The sequence below is a fragment of the Calliphora vicina genome, chromosome 5 (genome assembly GCF_958450345.1).
Source record: "Calliphora vicina chromosome 5, idCalVici1.1, whole genome shotgun sequence".
Lineage (NCBI taxonomy): Eukaryota > Metazoa > Arthropoda > Insecta > Diptera > Calliphoridae > Calliphora > Calliphora vicina.
Window position 1 is genome coordinate 52,545,521 of NC_088784.1, and position 23,040 is coordinate 52,568,560.

At 31.3% G+C, this 23,040-nt stretch overlaps 1 protein-coding gene across 1 annotated transcript in view; it reads left to right on the forward strand.

Annotated features, from left to right (window-relative positions):
- LOC135959856 (uncharacterized) overlaps positions 1–23,040 on the forward strand; it is a 64,648-nt gene that overhangs the window by 40,844 nt on the left and 764 nt on the right. Inside the window, exons 4-6 of the mRNA XM_065510952.1 lie at positions 20,797–21,447; positions 21,510–21,788; positions 22,145–23,020. Coding sequence (XP_065367024.1) covers positions 20,797–21,447; positions 21,510–21,788; positions 22,145–23,020 — 1,806 coding nt within the window. The remainder of the gene's footprint in view (positions 1–20,796; positions 21,448–21,509; positions 21,789–22,144; positions 23,021–23,040) is intronic.

A 23,040-nucleotide genomic window follows, 5' to 3' on the forward strand; every position in this document is an offset into this window, starting at 1 on the left:
CCAATATTGGCCAATATTTCTAAATGTATAGAAAAGTCTGAAACGTATACATATTTTCTCATTGTATAGCTGAAAATCATAAAAAAATTAAATATTTTCCAAGAAAAATTTCAAACATTTTTGAATAACATAAATATATACTAGAAAATTTAAATAATTTTGTTCAAGCCTTCTAGATTTTATTTGAAAACAAAAAATAGGAAAAAAAATTCTGTGAAGTTACGCAATAAATGCCCTACACTTTTTCTTCAAATCGTTGGGCAGTTGCTTTTGTTCCATTGGATCATTTTCGTAGATTTATATTTTTGTAGCAATTATGCCGCGAACGATTCAGAGACACTTCATTAAATTTAAACACGTTTTTACAACGAGTATAATAAACACGTTTGTCTTTAATATCATTAAATATATTATAAACTTCACCGTTAAGGATTTATACATTAATTTAATTTTCTTTAATTAAACACCGTCTAATAGGCCAATTGGCTTTGTTCATGAAGTTTTATTTTATTTAGCAATGTAATTATTAAATGACCCGTTAATAATATTCGAGCGGTTGTACCTAAGTCAGGTAGTATTTAAAATATGTATGTGAAACACATTACATTTTTAATTCCATGAAAATTATTGGCATTTTATGGCTTATATTCCACGTATTCCTTTTTAAGTAATAATATAACAGGTAATATTACTAAATATTGTAAAATTTTCCAAAACAACATTGAAAAACCCATTGGTGTACTTTCGTATTTTTATTTTGACCTACTATATAATATAAATATAAATTTCAGTTGTATTTTTATAGTCAACTAGCTTGACTCGGTGCGCTTCGCTAGCCCTGTAGTAGTAAAAAAAATATATAGCATATTGACGCTTCCCAGTAAGGATCTATCTTCGTTCCAAATTTCAATAAAATCGGTTCAGCCGTTTAGGCGTGATGCACAAACAAATAAACAAACCAACAAACTTACAAAGACATTTACATATATATTAATATAGATTTTTTCTTATTGCACACAATAAATACTACAAGTGAATTGAAATCATCCCTTAAAAAAAAAGGCCTCATACATGATTTAAATGACTTGAAATTATTTTCCATGTCATCCATGCATCTGTTAATTTTTTTAATGTTGTGTGTGTTATGATGTTGTTAAAATGATGCTGCGTTTGTTTTTTGTTTTGATATACATTGCCTTTGCGTGTTGCTGTTAAGTAGGTAAAAGAACATAACATGACATGACAAAAGCATCATGTGGCAATTGTCTTCGTGTTAAACAATGCAGCTTGTGCAGGTCTTTAATATATATATATTTTTTATCAATTACATTTTTCGCTGCGCCAAACCAAAATGTCAATTTTGTTCCCCTGTGTTATCTTTGAAAATGTGACCTGTAGTTTGATTAAAAGGTTTACAATCCTGAGCAGATTGGTATTCTTTAGTTTACCAATCATTACAAATGTGAAAAATATAACTGCGATTAATTGATAATGCGATTAAATGTAACATCTATGGGCTTGTTCGGAAATGCACATTGCTCTGTATCTGATGCGCAAAAAAAACATCAAACAAGCATCACAAAAATGGCTGATTCATTATCTACCAGTCAGCAGTGATGCATTTCAGAAAAGGCCCTATAATCCACTAAGGTGGACCTTATTTTTTTATTTTCGATTTTCCAAAAACGAAGGGCAATTTTGTGTGAGGTTAGGATAGGAAAAAATTTGAGCTCGATCGGTTAAAAATTGGCGTGTCTCACGAGGGTTAAAGTTCGTGAGAACATTTACAAGGGGAAAAATGCTATTATTTCAGTTTTTTTTTTAAAATTGCTGTTTAATCTCCATTATCTCATTGGTGAGTTTTTTCATTGATATGAATTCATTTAATTTTTCCACGAAAATTGTAGCAGCTATATAATCAGCTGAATATTTTTCTCCTGCTGCATTAAATTTGTGAATATAATGGCCCATAATCATAGTCAAAGACTAAAGTCGGTTCTTTTTAAAAACAACTTTAAAATAAAAACCTGCTTTTTATTAATTTGCAACTATAGTCAAAATTAAAGTATGTTTTAAATTGAACCGACTTTAACTGGGTGCCAGCGCAAATGTAGAAAATGTTTTCATACAATATACAACAACGCTGAACAGCTGACATACAAAATTAAAAAAAAACAAAAAAGGTAAACAATAAAAGTAACCGGGACAACTAAAGAAAAAAAGTAGTTTGTAGTGGAAAAATGGAAAAGATAAGATTAATATCATAATTAGGATATTTTGGTAATAATTTTATTGATAACTGTTCAATAATTGCAAAATCTCTACCAATATTTGTAACTTAAACATTTTTTACTTTTTGCCGAACATTTTTACTTGGTGAAGAACAGCTGATGCTGTTGTTAAACGAGTTAATAACAACTTCAGCTAGTTTTATATTTAGAGTCGACTTCAACGTCAGAAGTATACTTTAACGTGTCCATGATAGACCTAAAGTCCACTCTTAAGTAAAGTCGAGTTTAATTATCTTAAAGTATTCTTTATTTTTGACTATGATTATGGGCCAATGTCGCTTTTTTATTTAATTTTGAGTGAAATATTTTAGCCTTTTCTTCGCTGTTAATCCAGAAATTGGAGTTCCTTTAAATCTTTCCTTCCGGAACCATTCATAAACAGAAAAATCTACTTTTGGTTATTCAGCAGTCTTTAAAGTAGTTCGGTTTCGGTAATGAACACTCCGGTCTCGTTTTATGCGGATTTTTTTATGCGGATTCAAATTTATGCGATTTTGAAATAATTTTTTTTTTTATTTTAAAAAATTTTGAAATTTTAGATGTTTTTAAAGCTTTTTAACCATTTTTAAATTAAACCAATTTTGCATCACTGATATAGTGGTTATAGTTTGTTTTTTACAAAATCAAATTCTTAATATAGATTCAGATACGGAAAGAGAATTAAAGATTTATCGCGGACTGACTGATCTGTTTTCCGGATATCAAGAGTTGCATAAGCACCTTAAAAATTCCAAATCGCAAAAGGTTTAATGACAAATTATTTTGCAAGAAAAGAATCTCCTAAAAATTCTTCGATTTCGTCCCCTAGATTAATTCTAGTGATGAAAATTATATTTTACCATATGATGACAATATGATTATACCATGTAGTGATGAAAGTGCCTTTGAACCAATTCCAAACCGATGCAGACAATTATTCAGTGATTCAGATTAATCATACATAATTACAAAATTTCCTTAAACAATGTGTTAGCTCATTTTTTTTTTGACCATTTTCACTTTTTCTGTAATTATAAATATTTTTTTTTATTTTTATACCCTTCAGCTTCGTGAGAAGGGTATATATAAGTTTGTCATTCCGTTTGTAATTTCTAAATTTTTCATTTCCGACCCTATAAAGTATATATATTCTGAATCCTTATAGATAGCGGAGTCGATTAAGCCATGTCCGTCTGTCTGTTGAAATCAATTTTCTGAAGACCCCAGATATCTTCGGGATCCAAATCTTCAATAATTCTGTCAGACATGCTTTCGAGAAGTTTGATATTTAAAATCAGCAAAATCGGTCCACAAATGGCTGAGATATGAGGAAAAAACCAAGACAACCTCGATTTTTGACCTATATCTGGATTACTAAGACATTAATATAGACGATATGGATATCTAATGATAGATATTTCAAAGACATTTGCAACGACGTATATAAGACCATAGTAAGTTGGACCTACAAGGGGTCAAAATCGGAAAAAAAATTTTAAAATTTAAAAAAAAAAATTTTAAATTTAAAAAAACAATCGAAAAAATTTTTTTTACAAAAAATTAAAAAAACAACTGGAAAAAAATTAAATTTTGTTTACCTAAAAATATTTAAAAATTTTAAGTTTAATTTGGTGAAGGGTATATAAGATTAGGCAAAGCCGAATATAGCACTCTTACTTGTTTTTTAACGTATTTTGTTTTTATTGTTTAAGTAAATACAATTTTGTTGATTTTTTTTATGCGATTTTGTTCTGATTTTTTAATTAAAGTCTGAATTTATGCGGTTTTTCAGAATTTTGGAACGAATCATTAGTTTTTATTTGAAGCTAGAGTATCGTTTTATGCGAATTCAATTTTTGCGAGTTTTTTTGGAACGCATCTATCGCATAAAACGAGACCTGAGTGTATAATACTAACAATCCGCACTTCTAAAATTTCTAATATTAAACACGTAGGCATATGTATATTCTTCCGAATCATCGTATGCAATAGAGGGAATTCCCCTTTTTCGTTTTATTTACATTGTTCAAATTGATTGTTCAAAAATAATCGAAAAAAATTATGCTTATAATCACGGTTAATAGAGGTAATCACCCCTATCGCGAATCAACATTTCACATGAAATATTTTCCCTTTTCCTTTTTTCGTTCATCAACTTTGTTCACGTGAAAAAAATTCCCCTTGTTGTGAAATTTTTAGATGGAATTTTGTAAACAATAAACAGCTGTTACGAACAAAATCAACTATTGTGAATGTAAAGTTCATCATAATATTCCCGATAGCAATTTTCCCTTCGAGGGAAATGGATATTTCATGGGAACAAAATTTCACATGTTATTGCCGATAGGGGTGAATTACTGTTAATCGATGCAAAAAAATTAAATCGATCCAAAAATATTTCAATTTTTTTTCCCGGATGTTGCCGGTTAATCGAATCACGGTTAATCGCGGCCTCACTGTAATTGTCACTTGTTTGCTGAGCATCAGCAATTTGAAATTTCAGTACAATTTGAAACCCAGCGGACCTTTTCACACGTTCCCGTACTTTATCTCAATAGAAACTAAACTATTGGTCGGATCGCTTTGATTTTTTTTAAACGATTCTAGATAAAATTTCCTTGGAATACATGTCGGGGCGGGTATACTTCCCATGGACCATCAAGGAGTAATTTCAGTTTGAAAATGAAAAAGGTCACTGGGGTGTCAGGAATATTTGTCAGACTTTGATTTTTATTTTTTTTTGTCAGAAATAATTGCTAATTTTTGTCAGACTATGATTTTTGTGAAAAATGAATGAGAACAAGAACTATTACCAAACGATTTAAAGTTTTATTGATGAATAATGAAAATAATATTTTCATTAGTTATATAAAAAACAAAGCCAACTATGATTATGAAACGATTTAAAGTTTTATTGATGAATAATGAAAATAATATTTTCATTAGTTATATAAAAAACAAAGCCAACTATTTGAAAATGAAAAAGGTCACTGGGGTGTTAGGAATATTTGTCAGACTTTGATTTTTATTTTTTTTGTCAGAAATAATTGCTAATTTTTGTCAGACTATGATTTTTGTGAAAAATGAATGAGAACAAGAACTATTACCAAACGATTTAAAGTTTTATTGATGAATAATGAAAATAATATTTTCATTAGTTATATAAAAAACAAAGCCAACTATGATTAAAATATTAATACAAATTCAAAGTATGTTATGTATTAGGTTTACATTATTAAGTAGAGTAATATTTTCAACACTCCTTCTTAAACCTAATACTAAACATTTTAATTAATATATACTCAATTAATTAATTAAAGTTCATAAGTTTAACAAATTTCGTATGTTTAATCTTTTGTAGATTTTTTGTAAAAAATATCTGCTATCATGTTGTCTGTGCTAAGATACTTAAGATTAATTTGCTTCATGTTAATGAGTTCTCGTATGTGATGGTACTTGATGTCTATATGCTTGCTTCGGTTGTGAAATATAGCATTCGACGCCAATTTAAGAGCTCCCTGGTTGTCCACATTTATTACAACTGGAACATCTTCAATACTATCGAGTTCAAGTAACAATCTTTTTAAATGTCTGTCTGATATGACGACACATCTGCTTTTGTACAATTATTGTTACAAGCTACTTGAAAACCAGGATCAAGTGGAACAGCTGCTTTCTTACATTGTTCCATGTTATACTTTTTCAATAAAGATTTTATATATTGGGTGTTACTCACAGTTAAATCACCTGTTTAACCATCTCTGTTTATTTCCATTCCAAGAAAATGCTGTACTGGACCTTTATCACTAACATCAAATTCGGTTGATAGTTCTAATTTAATTCTTTGGATAACTGTTTTATCTTTACATGTGATAAGTATATCATCGACATATACTGCTAATAAAACAAGTTCGTTATCAACTGTCATTTTATACAAGCATGGTTCGTTATCACAGCTTGTGAATCCAATCTTCTTTAAACATAAGTCAAGCTGAGCATTCCACTCACGACCAGATTGCTTAAGGCCGTATAGGGACTTTCGTAACCGTAGAACCTTATTTGGATGGTTTTTATCAACGAACATCTTTGGCTGTTGCATGTAGACCTCCTCGTTGAGATCACCATTTAAATATGCACTTTGGTGTAAATGCATACCTTTGTTGACAGCTATGGCGAATATTAGTCTTATATTTTCATAACGTATAACAGGTGAAAACGTTTCTTGATAGTTAACACCATATTTCTGGCTGCAGCCCTTTGCCACAAGCCTTGCTTTGTACCGCTCAATATCACCGTTTTTCGTAGTTTTGATGGCGTAAACCCATTTGCAACCTATTGCATTTTTTCCAGCTGGCAAATCAACCATGTCCCATGTTCTATTTTTCATCAAAGCATTGTATTTAATCTGCATAGCATTTTTCCATTCCGCTGAGTTTTTGCAAGAAGTAGCTTCTTTTGGAGTTTGAGGAACGACGTCTATTTTCGTTGATAAACCATTTAACATATTATATTGCTTCCTAGGTCTACCAGGCATACCATCACGAATTATTTTGGGACGACCTCTTCCTCTTTTTGGTATCTCTTGAATTTCATTTTCGGCTTCAGAATTCCTGTTATCGTTAGTTAAAGTGATTTCATCAGATTCTTCTTCGTCAGCAGTATTGAATTCGCCTTCGTCAGCAGTATTAAATCCATTTTCGATTGCTTCTTCATCAACTGAAACATTTAATGCTTGGGAATGATTTTGAACTTCACTAGTGACAAAAATGATAAAATCGTCTTCGTTGTCTACATTGTTTTCTCTGCCAACACAATTTTCAAATGTATTTTCTTCAAATATTACGTCACGTCTTTCAATAACGCTTTGGGTTTCTTTATCATACAACCTGTATGCCTTCGCTACTTGGGAATAGCCAACCATGATGTACTGTTTACCTTTTGCGTCAAACTTTGCCTTTGGACGTTTATTCAAAGCTACTGCAAACGATCCAAAAACCTTCAAATGGCTAACTTTTGGCTTTCAGCCATACCAAGCTTCGTATGGCGTTTTGTTCGACAGGGCTTTAGTAGGAGATCGATTTCGTAAATACACAGCTGTAGCAACGGCTTCCGCCCACAGATTTTTATTCAGATTCGCATGTACTAACATAGATCGTGACATCTCTACTAACGTGCGGTTTGCTCGTTCGACAACACCATTTTGCTGTGGTGTATAAGCAACTGTCAACTGACGCAAAATGCCGTGTTCCTTCAGATATAAATCAAAATCTTTAGTATACTCACGTCCGTTGTCAGTTCTTAAAATTTTTATTTTTTTTCCAGTTTAAAAATTTTGAATTTATCAAAAACTTCGTTCTTTGACTTCATAAAATATACGAATATATGCCTTGTCTTGTCATCGATAAAGGTGACAAAGTATTTCGAGCCTCCTACTGACGATACGTTTATCGGACCACACACATCCGAATGAATTAACTCCAATACGTGTTCGGAACGATATTCAGTTGCTTTAGGAAATGGAATGACATGAATCTTGCTTACCATACATGTCTTGCAATTATGCTCTCTTGCTTAGAAATCTTCATACCATTAACAATACCCTTTTTTCACATATCTCCCAAATCATTAAAATTTAAATGGCCATATCGGCAGTGCCATAACATATCGTTGTTACTTACTGCAAAAATACGTTGTTCGGGTTCTTGACACATAACAAATAAGTTGTCTTCTTTGTAGGCTCTTATGGCAATATAACCATCACTATCCTTTATTTCCACACCATCAGAATTAAATGTAGCAGTATAACCATTTTCAACTGCTTTGCTTATAGTATTTTTTAAGTATTACTTCGCCTTTACCAGTAGCAGTTATTAATTTATCAGCGGCGAGAAAAATCTTTTCGTTACACTGCTCAAGAGTTTTGAATAATTTTCTGTCATTGGACATGTGAGATTTTGCTCCACTGTCAACATACCAGACATCTTGCTTAAACCCCTTTGCTGCTGCAATTAATGCACAAGTCTTTTGATCTGTCGGTCTCTTATCTCGGCAGTCTTTTGCATAATGACCTTTACGACCGCAATTGTAGCATTTGACTGTAACTATCTTATTTTCTTTTGCCCCATTCGCGTTCCAGTTCTTGGCTTTTTTATTAGAACGTGCTGCATATGGTTGTTGTCCACCAACTTCGGCATCTTGCTGTTTATTTCCTCGACGATCACCTTCTTCAAGCAATTTCAGTTTCAAGACGTGAAATGATGGCAAATTATCTCGAGTTTCCATGGCAATTATGAACGGTTCATACAAAGAAGGCAAACTTGACAACAGCACAATCACCATTAATTCATCTTGAAGTTCAATACCGACATCTGCAAGTCGTTCAACTATTTCTTGGAATTTATTTAAATACTGGGTCATGTCTTCGTTATCATCCATCTTCAGATTCATTAGACGTTTATACAGCATTACCTTCTGAATCGGTCCTTTGGGTTTGTGCACTTCAGCTAATTTGTTCCATGCCTCAGCAGATCTCGTACATTTATCGACATTAAAGTTAGCTGATATGTATCTGAGTGGAGTTAGTGTTAGGAATAGGGGATAATATTTAGGTACCAAAATGTAAGAACTGAACTATAGGTACTTATTTATTCTTCTAATGGTACTTTTTGAATTTTCTATAACAGTGGACTTAGAAACACGAAATTAAGCATATATGGTCCTAAGTGAGTGAGAATTCTAGGGGGAAACTTTTTGGTAGTTTTTCTTTATTCGAATGGTACTTTTTGTAATTTCTTCACCAATTGTTTAGGTTGCATCCTTTTGGTAATAACTACATTAAACGTATTATACTATTTTTAACAACGTTAGAATCTATTGTTTCTTCCTTTTTTATGCAACTTTGCTGGAAGTAGTTTACTAGATTCTAGCGAGTAAACCGTTAACGGGTACTTAAATATTGTTTGCCATCAAATTATGCTTGTTATTTTAGCATTAAAAAACACTTGTCAAATTGTCTTCGACATAAGCACTACGTGCATTTTACTAAAAAACGCAATATATTCCTTCTACGAGGTAATATTTATTAACAATAAAAAGAGATCTTCGTCTCTAATTTAAACTTGAAATTTGTTTGTTTTATTTTTATAACAATTTTGGAAAACTTGGATTGATGCCAAACACCAATGAATCTAGAAACATGAAATAAAGCTTACATGGGCCCGAGTGGGTGGGAATCCACAAGTGGCTTTTTGGTACTTTTTCTATATTTTAATGGTACTTTTTGAATTTTCTATAATAATGGACCTAGAAATATGAAATTAAGCGTATATGGTCCTAAGTGAGTGAAAATTCAAGCGGATACTTCATGGTACTTTTTCTTTATTATAATGGTACTTTTTCTTTATTATAATGGTACTTTTTTTAATATTCTATAACAATGGACTTAGAAACACGAAATTAAGCATACATGGGCACACTGCATTATATTTCTAATGCATTAAGCATTGCAGTATTCAGTAAATTTTTACTGGTAATGAAATTTAGATTGCATTACCAGTAAAATTTTACTGATTACTGAAAAAAAATCAGTATTCAGTAAAATTTTACTGATTACTGAAAAAAAAATCAGTATTCAGTAAAATTTTACTGACTACTGAAAAAAAAATCAGTATTCAGTAAAATTTTACTGATTACTGAAAAAAAATTCAGTATTCAGTAAATTTTTACTGAATACTGAAAAAAATCAGTATCATTAAATTGAAGTCTATTATGCATCACCGGTAAAATTTTATGAATTACATATTAATATGTATTTGAGGATTTTCGACTCACTCTTACTAGGAAAGTAAATGAACAGACCTAAAAAAAGAATTAATAATATTTATTTTATTTATTGTTAAAAAAATATTTTTGATGAAAAAAAGTTTATTTTGTTTTCAAATACATAAGTCTTATTTTCCACCGTTAGCTTTTCTTAACACCAACATTTCAAAATTTGCGTCACTTAGTTTTTGTCTTCTAGAACGATTTACAATTCCAGCGAATGAAAATAATCGTTCTACAGGGGCGGACGAGGTATTATATTTTAGAAACACATTTTTAATTGCAGTGTGAGTTTTGAAACAGTTTGTAGTCGTGTCTCGTTCGGCCAGGTATAAAATTGTTTCATGAAATTCTTAAAAATAAATTAGTTTTCTTTGGAAATAACCATTTACTATATCTGTGAACTCAAAATTTCGCTCTAAATTGGGAATAATTTAAAGAAAATCTTGGGGCACCGGCGACCGCATACGTGAAAGTGTTAATAAACAAAAAATGTAAGTAACAGTTATATTTTGTCAATTGGCCGAATTTATTTTTAAATATTTTGTTTAAAACGGCAACAATTTATATTTAAAAATAATTTACATAGAATCAGATAGCTACGCAGTGGTGTTGTCGGTAGAATAGTGGACTACAAGATTGACATCGCTGGTTCGAATCCTAGACGTGTTAAGTATTTTTTATATTTTTTTTTTTAAAACTATTTTATATTCTCAACAAAAACTTCACTTACTATCCTACAATCAGTCATGACAATTTAGCACTTTTTGTAGCAAAAGTAGTAATATGGGGATTTTCTTGAAGTTGCAACTTGAAAAAATAAAAAGTTTCGTTTAAACCAATTTACAAATTTTCTTCTCTTTTATAAAAATACAAACCACAAGTAACCTATTATTTTTTATGTCGAAAGAAAATAAAAAAATACAAAACAAAGAGTGCGTTGTTTACATGCATACATTTTGAATCGAAATATGTATATTTTGTTAATTTGTCTATTTTATTTTTTAAATTGTTTTTCACACGAACAGAAAATATGTAAAGTACATAGTATTTAAAAACGCACAATTAATAAATAAGGGGGTGGTGTTGTGAGTAGAACGGCGACCAACAAACGTGAGTAAAAATTTACTGAATACTGTTTTTTTTTCAGTAATCAGTAAAACTTTACTGAATACTGAAAATTTTTTCAGTAATCAGTAAAACTTTACTGAATACTGAAAATTTTTTCAGTAAAAATCTATTTTTACTTAAATTTTACTGGTACTGCAAAGTGCCCATCTATGGTCCTAAGTCAGTAAGAATTTTAGGGGAGACTTTTTGGTACTTTTTCTTTATTCGACTGGTACTTTTTGTAATTTCTTCACGAATGAATCTAGAAACATGAAATAAAGCTTATATGGAACCGAGTGGGAAACCACAAGTGTGGACTTTTTGGTACTTTTTCTATATTCTAATGGTACTTTTTTTTGAATTTTCTATAACAATGGACTTAGAAACATGAAATTAAGCATATATGGTCCTAAGTGAGTGAGAATTCTAGGGTAGACTTTTTGGTACATTTTTTTATTCGAATGGTACTTTTTGTAATTTCTTCACCAATGAACCTAGAAACATGAAATAAAGCTTATATGGACCCGAGTTCTAGGGGGAGACTTTTTTATTCTAATTATTATTCTAAAACATGACATTAAAACTAAAGAAAATAATTCCCGGGAATTCTCGCACAATTTCCCGGGATTGAAAGTTTCGCGGAATTCCCGTTATTTCTTGTCCCGGGAATTCCCGTGCAAAACTCTAATTGTACAACATACATACATATTACATACAATGTAATGATTGCCGACATCCTGACGAATAACACTGCGGAACAGAGATTTTGGTGCCCGAGATTTGAACTACGTTTTGTACAAGCTGATGAACCATCATTACTATGTTATACTTGTTTTTTTCCATTCAGCTCGCGTTTTCGATATATTGCGGTTTTTGTATTTTCATTGAATACCCAAATTTTTGGGTTTTTCTTCAAAATTTTGGGTATTGCAATTAAGAATGTGAAATTTTTTTAGCATGAGACTGGTCTACATAAACATATGCTTCTTTTGAGTATAATAATTCTAATGGATATTTTGGCATATTTGTCTGATCTTTCGGGAAAGTTGAAATTTGACTTTTTTAGCTTTATCCTTAATAAAATTGTGCATTATGAAAATTTTAAATAAAAATTTAGCACTGAACATTTAAGGCATTATAGCGAACATAGTTTTTAATTAAAATGAAAACTTAGTTAAAAATTTAATGAAATATTTAGATAATATCCCGAAATTTTACATCATAAAAAACTATTTTTTTTATAAATACATTTTTAGGTAGTCATTAGTCTTATTTCTTAATACACATTTAAATCTAACTACAGCAATATAAATACTTCATTTGATGTGTGTGAAGTTAAATTTCGAAATTTATAACCCTAGACACAAACCAGTTGAGTTAACAGAGTTCTGTTTAAAGGCTAACATAGCACTGTTAAACATTGGAAATCAAGGTAGGTGTATTCAAAATGGAATAATAATCACACGGTTGGACCAAATGGACCACTCACGTTGGAAACGGGAACTCATCTCCCGCTTTTTCCAAAAACTAAGTCAAATCATAAATTTCAAACATATTTTTACATTTTTTCGGAATTTTTAAAATTTACTTATAATGGATGGATGAATCTAAATTCCTGGAAATTGGGAGAAGATGGGCAGATGAATCTTGCTGGAATATTTAGGAAGGGTGTTGGTCTATTATGATCCGTGGTCATAACCTCTAACAGTGCGAGTTCTGATAGAGAAATTTGAATTTTTCGGAAATTTAAATTTCTTGGGAGGATGAATCTAAATTTCTTGGAAATGGGAGAAGATGGGCGGATGAATCTCTCTGGAATATTTAGGTAAGGTGTTGGTCTATAATGGTCCATGGTCATAACCTTCAACAGTGCGAGTTCTGATAGAGAAATTTAAATTTTTCGGAAATTTAAATCTCTTGAGAGGATGAATCTAAATTTCTTGGAAATGGGAGAAGATGGGCGGATGAATCTTGCTGGAATATTTAGATAGGGTGTTGGTCTATCATGATCCGTGGTCATAACTTTTAGCTGTGTGAGTTCTGATAGAGAAATTTAAATTTTCCGAAAAAAATTTTTTTTTTTTGGAAGATGAATCTAAATTTCTTGGAAATGGGAGAAGATGGGCAGATGAATCTTGCTGGAATATTTAGATAGGATGTTTGTCTATCATGGTCATTGGTCATAACCTTTAACAGTGCGAGTTCTGATAGAGAAATTTAAATTTTTCGAAAATTTAAAATTTCTTGGGAGGATGAATCTAAATTTCTTGGAAATGGGAGAAGATGGGCAGATGAATCTTGCTGGAATATTTAGATAGGGTGTTGGTCTAAAATGGTCCGTGGTCATAACCTTTAACAGTGCGAGTTCTGATAGAGAAATTTTAAATTTTTAGGAAATTTAAATTTCTTGGGAGGATGATTTTAAATTTCTTGGAAATGGGAGAAGATGGGCAGATGAATCTTGCTGGAATATATAGATAGGATGTTTGTCTATAATAGTCCGTGGTCATAACCTTTAACAGTGCGAGTTCTGATAGAGAAATTTAAATTTTTAGGAAATTTAAATTTCTTGGGAGGATGAATCTAAATTTCTTGGAAATGGGAGAAGATGGGCAGATGAATCTTGCTGGAATATTTAGATAGGGTGTTGGTCTATCATGATCCGTGGTCATAACCTTTAACAGTGCGAGTTCTGATAGAGAAATTTAAATTTTTCGAAAATTTAAAATTTCTTGGGAGGATGAATCTAAATTTCTTGGAAATGGGAGAAGATGGGCAGATGAATCTTGGTGGAATATATAGATAGGATGTTTGTCTATCATGGTCCGTGGTCATAACCATTAACAGTGAGAGTTCTGATAGAGAAATTTTAATTTTTAGGAAATTTAAAATTTCTTGGGAGGATGAATCTAAATTTCTTGGAAATGGGAGAAGATGGGCAGATGAATCTTGCTGGAATATTTAGATAGGGTGTTGGTCTAAAATGGTCCGTAGTCATAACCTTTAACAGTGCGAGTTCTGATAGAGAAATTTAAATTTTTAGGAAATTTTTTTTTTTTTTTTGGAGGATGAATGTAAATTTCTTGGAAATGGGAGAAGATGGGCAAATGAATCTTGCTGGAATATTTAGATATGGTGTTGGTCTATCATGATCCGTGGTCGTAACCTTTAACAGTGCGAGTTCTGATAGAGAAATTTAAATTTTTAGGAAATTTAAATTTCTTGGGAGGTTGAATGTAAATTTCTTGGAAATGGGAGAAGATGGGCAGATGAATCTTGCTGGAATATATAGATAGGATGTTTGTCTATCATGGTCCGTGGTCATAACCTTTAACAGAGCGAGTTCTGACAGAGAAATTTAAATTTTTAGGAAATTTAAATTTCTTGGGAAGATGAATCTAAATTTCTTAGAAATGGGAGAAGATGGGCAGATGAATCTTGCTGGAATATTTAGATAGGGTGTTGGTCTAAAATGGTCCGTGGTCATAACCTTTAACAGTGCGAGTTCTGATAGAGAAATTTAAATTTTTAGGAAATTTTTTTTTTTTTTTTGGAGGATGAATGTAAATTTCTTGGAAATGGGAGAAGATGGGCAAATGAATCTTGCTGGAATATTTAGATATGGTGTTGGTCTATCATGATCCGTGGTCATAACCTTTAATAGTGCGAGTTCTGATGGAGAAATTTAAATTTTTCGGAAATTTAAATCTCTTGAGAGGATGAATCTAAATTTCTTGGAAATGGGAGAAGATGGGCAGATGAATCTTGCTGGAATATTTAGATAGGGTGTTTGTCTATCATGGTCCGTGGTCATAACCTTTAACAGTGCGAGTTCTGATAGAGAAATTTAAATTTTTAGGAAATTTAAATTTCTTGGGAGGATGATTCTAAATTTCTTGGAAATGGGAGAAGATGGGCAGATGAATCTTGCTGGAATATATAGATAGGATGTTTGTCTATCATGGTCCGTGGTCATAACCTTTAACAGTGCGAGTTCTGATAGAGAAATTTTAATTTTTAGGAAAATTAAAATTTCTTGGGAGGATGAATCTAAATTTCTTGGAAATGGGAGAAGATGGGCAGATGAATCTTGCTGGAATATATAGATAGGATGTTTGTCTATCATGGTCCGTGGTCATAACCTTTAACAGTGCGAGTTCTGATAGAGAAATTTAAATTTTTCGGAAATTTAAATCTCTTGAGAGGATGAATCTAAATTTCTTGGAAGTGGGAGAAGATGGGCAGATGAATCTTGCTGGAATATTTAGATAGGGTGTTTGTCTATCATGGTCCGTGGTCATAACCTTTAACAGTGCGAGTTCTGATAGAGAAATTTAAATTTTTAGGAAATTTAAATTTCTTGTGAGGATGATTCTAAATTTCTTGGAAATGGGAGAAGATGGGCAGATAAATCTTGCTGGAATATATAGATAGGATGTTTGTCTATCATGGTCCGTGGTCATAACCTTTAACAGTGCGAGTTCTGATAGAGAAATTTAATTTTTTAGGAAAATTTAAAATTTCTTGGGAGGATGAATATAAATTTCTTGGAAATGGGAAAAGATGGGCAGATGAATCATGCTGGAATATTTAGATAGGATGTTGGTCTATAAATTTCTCTATCAGAACTCGCAGTGTTAAAGGTTATGACCACGGATCATGATAGACCAACACCATATCTAAATATTCCAGCAAGATTCATTTGCCCATCTTCTCCCATTTCCAAGAAATTTTGATTCATCCTTCCAAGAAATTTTAAATTTTCGAAAAATTTAAATTTCTCTATCAGAACTCGCACTGTTATAGGTTATGACCACGGTCCATTATAGACCAACACCCTATCTAAATATTCCAGCAAGATTCATCTGCCCATCTTCTCCCATTTCCAAGAAATTTACATTCATCCTCCAAAAAAAATAATAAAATTTCCTAAAAATTTAAATTTCTCTATCAGAACTCGCACTGTTAAAGGTTATGACCACGGACCATGATAGACAAACATCCTATCTATATATTCCAGCAAGATTCATCTGCCCATCTTCTCCCATTTCCAAGAAATTTAGAATTATCCTCCCAAGAAATTTAAATTTCCTAAAAATTTAAATTTCTCTATCAGAACTCGCACTGTTAAAGGTTATGACCACGGACCATTTTAGACCAACACCCTATCTAAATATTCCAGCAAGATTCATCTGCCCATCTTCTCCCATTTCCAAGAAATTTAGATTCATCCTCCCAAGAAATTTTAATTTTCCTAAAAATTAAAATTTCTCTATCAGAACTCGCACTGTTAAAGGTTATGACCACGGACCATGATAGACAAACATCCTATCTATATATTCCAGCAAGATTCATCTGCCCATCTTCTCCCATTTCCAAGAAATTTAGATTCATCCTCCCAAGAAATTTTAAATTTTCGAAAAATTTAAATTTCTCTATCAGAACTCGCACTGTTAAAGGTTATGACCACGGACCATTTTAGACCAACACCCTATCTAAATATTCCAGCAAGATTCATCTGCCCATCTTCTCCCATTTCCAAGAAATTTAGATTCATCCTCCCAAGAAATTTAAATTTCCCAAGAAATTTAAATTTCCTAAAAATTTAAATTTCTCTATCAGAACTCGCACTGTTAAAGGTTATGACCACGGACCATTATAGACAAACATCCTATCTATATGTTCCAGCAAGATTCATCTGCCCATCTTCTCCCATTTCCAAGAAATTTAAAATTTTCGAAAAATTTAAATTTCTCTATCAGAACTCGCACTGTTAAAGGTTATGACCAATGACCATGATAGACAAACATCCTATCTAAATATTCCAGCAAGATTCATCTGCCCATCTTCTCCCATTTCCAAGAAATTTAGATTCATCTTCCAAAAAAAAAAATTTTTTTCGGAAAATTTCTCTATCAGAACTCACACAGCTAAAAGTTATGACCACGGATCATGATAGACCAACACCCTATCTAAATATTCCAGCAAGATTCATCCGCCCATCTTCTCCCATTTCCAAGAAATTTAGATTCATCCTCTCAAGAGATTTAAATTTCCGAAAAATTTAAATTTCTCTATCAGAACTCGCACTGTTGAAGGTTGTGACCATGGACCATTATAGACCAACACCTTACCTAAATATTCCAGAGAGATTCATCCGCCCATCTTCTCCCATTTCCAAGAAATTTAGATTCATCCTCCCAAGAAATTTAAATTTCCGAAAAATTTAAATTTCTCTATCAGAACACTCACTGTTAAAGGTTATGACCACGGATCATAATAGACCAACACCCTTCCTAAATATTCCAGCAAGATTCATCCGCCCATCTTCTCCCAATTTCCAGGAATTTAGATTCATCCATCCATTATAAGTAAATTTTTAAAATTCCGAAAAAATTTAAAAATATGTTTGAAATTTATGATTTGACTTAGTTTTTGGAAAAAGCGAGATATGAGTTCCCGTTTCCAACGTGAGTGGTCCATTTGGTCCAACCGTGTGATTATTATTCCATTTTGAATACACCTACCTTGATTTCCAATGTTTAACAGTGCTATGTTAGCCTTTAAACAGAACTCTGTTAACTCAACTGGTTTGTGTCTAGGGTTATAAATTTCGAAATTTAACTTCACACACATCTTCATTTGATGTTTTTAAAATATTGCGAATTTTGTATTTACGTGATTTACAGCGTTTTTGGTGAAAATATCTTAAAATTTTTATTAAAAACACTAGCATTTTATAGAAAAAAATTAATTTTTACAAACATATAGATTTATTTCTACATTATATATCCAGGAATTGTCTAAGTTGCGAATTTGAATACCAAAGTAATCAAAATACAATTGGAGAACAGTGTATGTAATTGATTTTCGCTGATCTTTTAATATATATTCGCCACAAATGAAAGAAAACATATTAGGATCTTTAACACAGCATCTCATCTTACTAGCCATAATGAAACAATATAACAAGAGAAATTATATTTAGCAAAAAAAAAAACATTTTTTATTAAATCTTTAGTTTATGTATAATCTTGCAGGTGTAAAAAATTCAAGTTACGAACATTTTTATAATTTTTAAATACGAAAAACATATGAAAAATATTATAAAACTTTGAGTTATTTGCCAAATAGTTTGGTATATTTTCAGCGAATTTTCAATATTTTTATATAAATTAGTTTATTGATATGTTTTTATTGTATATAGTGAAAAAAATTTGAACCCTTTTACCATAGGTTAAACTTATAAGGATGAAACTGAAAAAAGTTAATTTTCAACATCCTTGCGATATCTCCAATATATCCTGAAATTTAGATAAACAAAATTGATGTCAAAGAAAAGATAATTTTGTGTATAATATCAGTACAAAAATGAATTTTTAATTTTAGTCTCCATTTATGAAATAATCAAACAAAAAGAGAAAAAAATACAGAATAACCAAAAAAATTAAAACCGCGATATCTTAAAAACAAGAGCTGCTCAAAAAAAACTAAAGATAGTTTTGACTAAGAAATGTCCCATACATATTTTATCAAAAACATTTTCCGCGGTACCAAACCAAAATGTCAATTTTGTTCCTCTGTGTAATCTTTCTAAGGCAAATTTTATTATACTTTGTATTATTAATCTTTGTGTGTAGGAAATACATACTAGAGTTGTGTAGCTCATGAATGACCTAGTTTAATTGAACGATTCACTCAACTGAGCGAAGTGAATCATTCATCATACTGAGCGTTTTCAGCTCAGCACTGAGCGTTTTCAACTGAGCACTGAGCGTTTTATGCTCATGTTTCTTTCAGTACTCATGAAAGAGCTGCACAAGCACATTCATTTGTCATCTTCAATGTTTCACATGTTTCACTTTACTCGTCAATTCTGTAACATTCTTTCGCTCACTGACATTGAAAAGTGAGTGAGTATTGTGTCCTACAAAAATAAAACGATCATTCGAATGTAGGTTTGTTATGTATGTATATGATCGTATGCTGCCGCGAATATATTTTTGCTTTGATATGATACAACGTTTGTATGAATTGTTTCAAGAATTATTAGAGTTATTCAAATTGTTTTTGTTTTCATAATTTTTATATGTGTGCTATTGAATGAGTGTGAATTTATTTATGGTATGGTGATGTAGAATGAAATAAAGAAAGAGTATTGCTACAGTTTGTAAGTATATTTCATAAAATAATAATGAAAAAGGGAAATACATAATTGTTATTGTTAAAATAATAATTGTAATTGAAATTATGTAATTAGTAAAAAAATACTATTTCAAAAATACATTAGTGGGATTATATCTACCTAAAAACATAATTAAAAAAATACAAAGTACTGATATTCTTAATTAAATTAGCAATATTATTTCAATCACTTTTTTTTAGAAAACATATATCTTATGCACTTTTTTACTATACTGCTACATCAACAGAACATTTGTCAGCTGCCATGAGCGACCTATCGTGGGTTTTCGTTGCTTTTTGGAATGACAGTTTTAGGTTATTTTTTATTTCGTAAAACAATAAAATCTTATTCCTTAAATTCAGAAATTCTATTTATGTATATATTGTTATATCATAAAATAATTAAGTTAATGTGGAAAATATTTTTATACAAATTGTATCACAAAACAATTTTTCTTTCGTATTTTTAGTAGAAATTTTGTTGATCTATATACATAAGTTGTAAAAGTCAGGTAAAAAATATATATTTTGCCAATTGATAACTAACATTATGTAAATGGGAAAACCCCCAAAAAACTGTAAGAATATTCATTTTGGTTTAGTTATTGTCACATTTTTATTTTGGATCACAATTATCAGATCATCAAAATATTTTTCCTTTTTCAAATTCCAGTTAATATCTTGAGTTTTTTGGCTAAACATTTGCTTACCATCGGAAATTAGAAATAATAAAAAATTAACTCTTTTTTCCGCAAAAATATTAGTTTAAATAAAATACAATTTGATTTTTTAAAATTTTAATCAATTATTTCACGCATAAATCTCTAATTGTCAAAAGACTGTGTGTTTTTACAACTAACAACAGAAATAATTGATTTAATTCACTACAAGCAATTCTCAAAATGAAATGGTCATTATACAACATACTGAGCTAATGAGCTAAAAGAGCGACCTAGTTCATTTCAGTGAGCTGAGCTGAAAAGAGCGGTCACTTCACTGAGCTAATAAACCCAACTCTAATACATACATGTTAAGGAGGAGTGTTGAAAGCATTTTTACTTTGCAGCATGTACGTTCTCTATTTTCCTTTTTACGTGTTCTTCATTCTTGTAAAGTAGTAACATAAGTAATTATTTCAACTCAGTAATTTATTCCTACATAAAAACACTTATATATTAATTTCAACACATCTGAGCAATGACGTAACTTAATGGTATATAATACGTTATTGATGAGAGAGTATTCCTTTGATTATTATCTTTTGTTTTGAACTAGTCTCTAAAATTTTTAAAATCTTTTATCGTCTAGAAGACGGTATTCACAAAGGTCCGTGTACACTAGTCTTCTTAACTAATTCATAAACTGATTTCGCCGCAATAAAAATCTATTTTTTTATTTATTTTTTAACTAGGAAACAGAATGTATTGATGATCATCGTTTGACTGGCTTTGATTGCCCTGATGGTCACCACAGTAAACGCATTGGGGATCTTGTCGAAATACATGAACATATGCAAACACCAGCAAATCAAGAAAATCATTTCAACGATCCAATATACTCTGAAATTGAAGATGATAGTGTTCTTATATCAGAGAGTCCAAACTTTGAAAATCACACTGGTATTCAACATTTCATCGCAGCTGATAATCCTCAAATATTGTACGCCAAAGTTAATAAGAACAATAAACGAGTATTAGAAGCAAACAGGATTCAATTAAAGGAACCAAAACCGCAAATGCCTTTGGCGAAAATCATACAGGATTCATTGAAAAATAAAAAAATTATATCAAATATTACTCCACTACCACCACTTCCAGAACCGTCTGGAGATGAAACTACTTCATATTCATCGCCAACGTCAACTGCTATACCTCTGCCACATTGCCAGTCATTAAATAATGTAAGAGTAATGGAGCATAATTCAACCCCGAAAAAACACCGAAATCTCAGCAAATCGGATTTATCACTTCATCGCAGTGAAATATTCTTGGAAAATTTATGTAGAAGTGAATTGGTGGTGGATACTGGAATTGACCGAGAAAACCTGGAAAAAGTACAAAACGTATGTAAAGCATTTTCAAACTTTAATATGACAATTTTATACATATATAACTCGTTTGCTAGGATAACAAGAATATACCAAATCGTTCGTATGTCTCAATGGCTCAGCCATCCCCTAATGATGTTTTTAGCAGGTCATCTGATAGCGAACACGAAGTTTTGTGTCATAATGATACCGTGTCTTATGAATTGCCCAATGATAATGACGATGTTGATGGTGTTGCTGAATCTATTGATGCAGATAACTCTACAACTGCTGGCAGTAATTTGGGTTTAAGTACAATTGTTCCTCCATCATCTCATAACCAAAGTACACCTAAGAAGCAATCCTTTATGACAAAGGTAGAATTTTTTATTGACTCCTATTAGTGCTGAACACATTTTTTCTTTGCTTTATTTAACAAATACAAATTAAAACCATTCTTTATCATTTAATATGTTTACGGATCTGTAACTCTGTAAATTCTGTATTAACATTGAAATCAACTATTTATAACATAGTTCATAAAAAACAGCTTTTTACTAACATTATCACTTTAATTACACTCTGTATACAGATAAACACACATCCATAAATTTATACAAACGAAAATAAAGTTGAATAAGTTTTAACATTTCTTTGGCATGGGTAACATTTCTTTCTAGTTGGAAATATCTTCACTGATTTACATATATCATTATTATTTTCATTAATTTAGGATAAGTCAAATACAGCGGAATTGAATGTTGACGTAGAGCCGATGAACATCAGTAATAGTTGCCCAAATACACCACACAAACAAAACGACCAACGACAACATCCGTCGCATTCTCTTAGTATGACTGAGGTATCCGAATATGGGACGGTATTAAATTCAAATGTAAAGGCGACCAATGCATCCCTTCGTTACAAAAGCTTAAAAAATGTATTGCAGAAATCTTTTCGAAAAAGCAAAACATTTATTAGGGCTGAAGGGAAACGTTTGTCTACATCTTTGAATTTTGCAACGAATAACGGAACAGTAAGCCCGACTTTTGCCCGTGGTAAACAATCATTTACAGAGTCGAATTTTAGTATTGAGGCCCTATTCTCCCTAAATGAATCCGCATCGGTTAGTGAACAAATAGCACAAACAGTGAGCATTTGTCGCAAATTGCCCGATTTGGAAATTTCGACGGAAATGGTCGAGGCAGAAAGACTGTTATTATTTTCAACATTACGTCGAGAAAATAAACAGAGCCCCTCGTCGACAGCAACAAAGAGTCAAACCATGAATCAAAAGCCAAAGATGCGATTTTTTATTGACGATATGTTTTTGCCTGTACTCTCCGATGTTAATCAGGATATATTTTTTAATTATTTTTATATTGTTACCTTTGAATGCGGAGGTGTTATTAAGTCCACACAATCGGCTGAATGTGTGAATGGCACAGCGGTGTTTCGAGACTGTGGCATTGAATTCGTGCTTTGCTCGGAATTGGAAACAAACACAGAAGAGAAGCAATCTTCCTATAAGCACAACGCTGTAAAATGTAATATTTTTATGCTTCGTTTACGTAAAATATCTACAATTTCAATAGAGCCCAGGAAAAAAGTAAGACAAACTAATTTAAA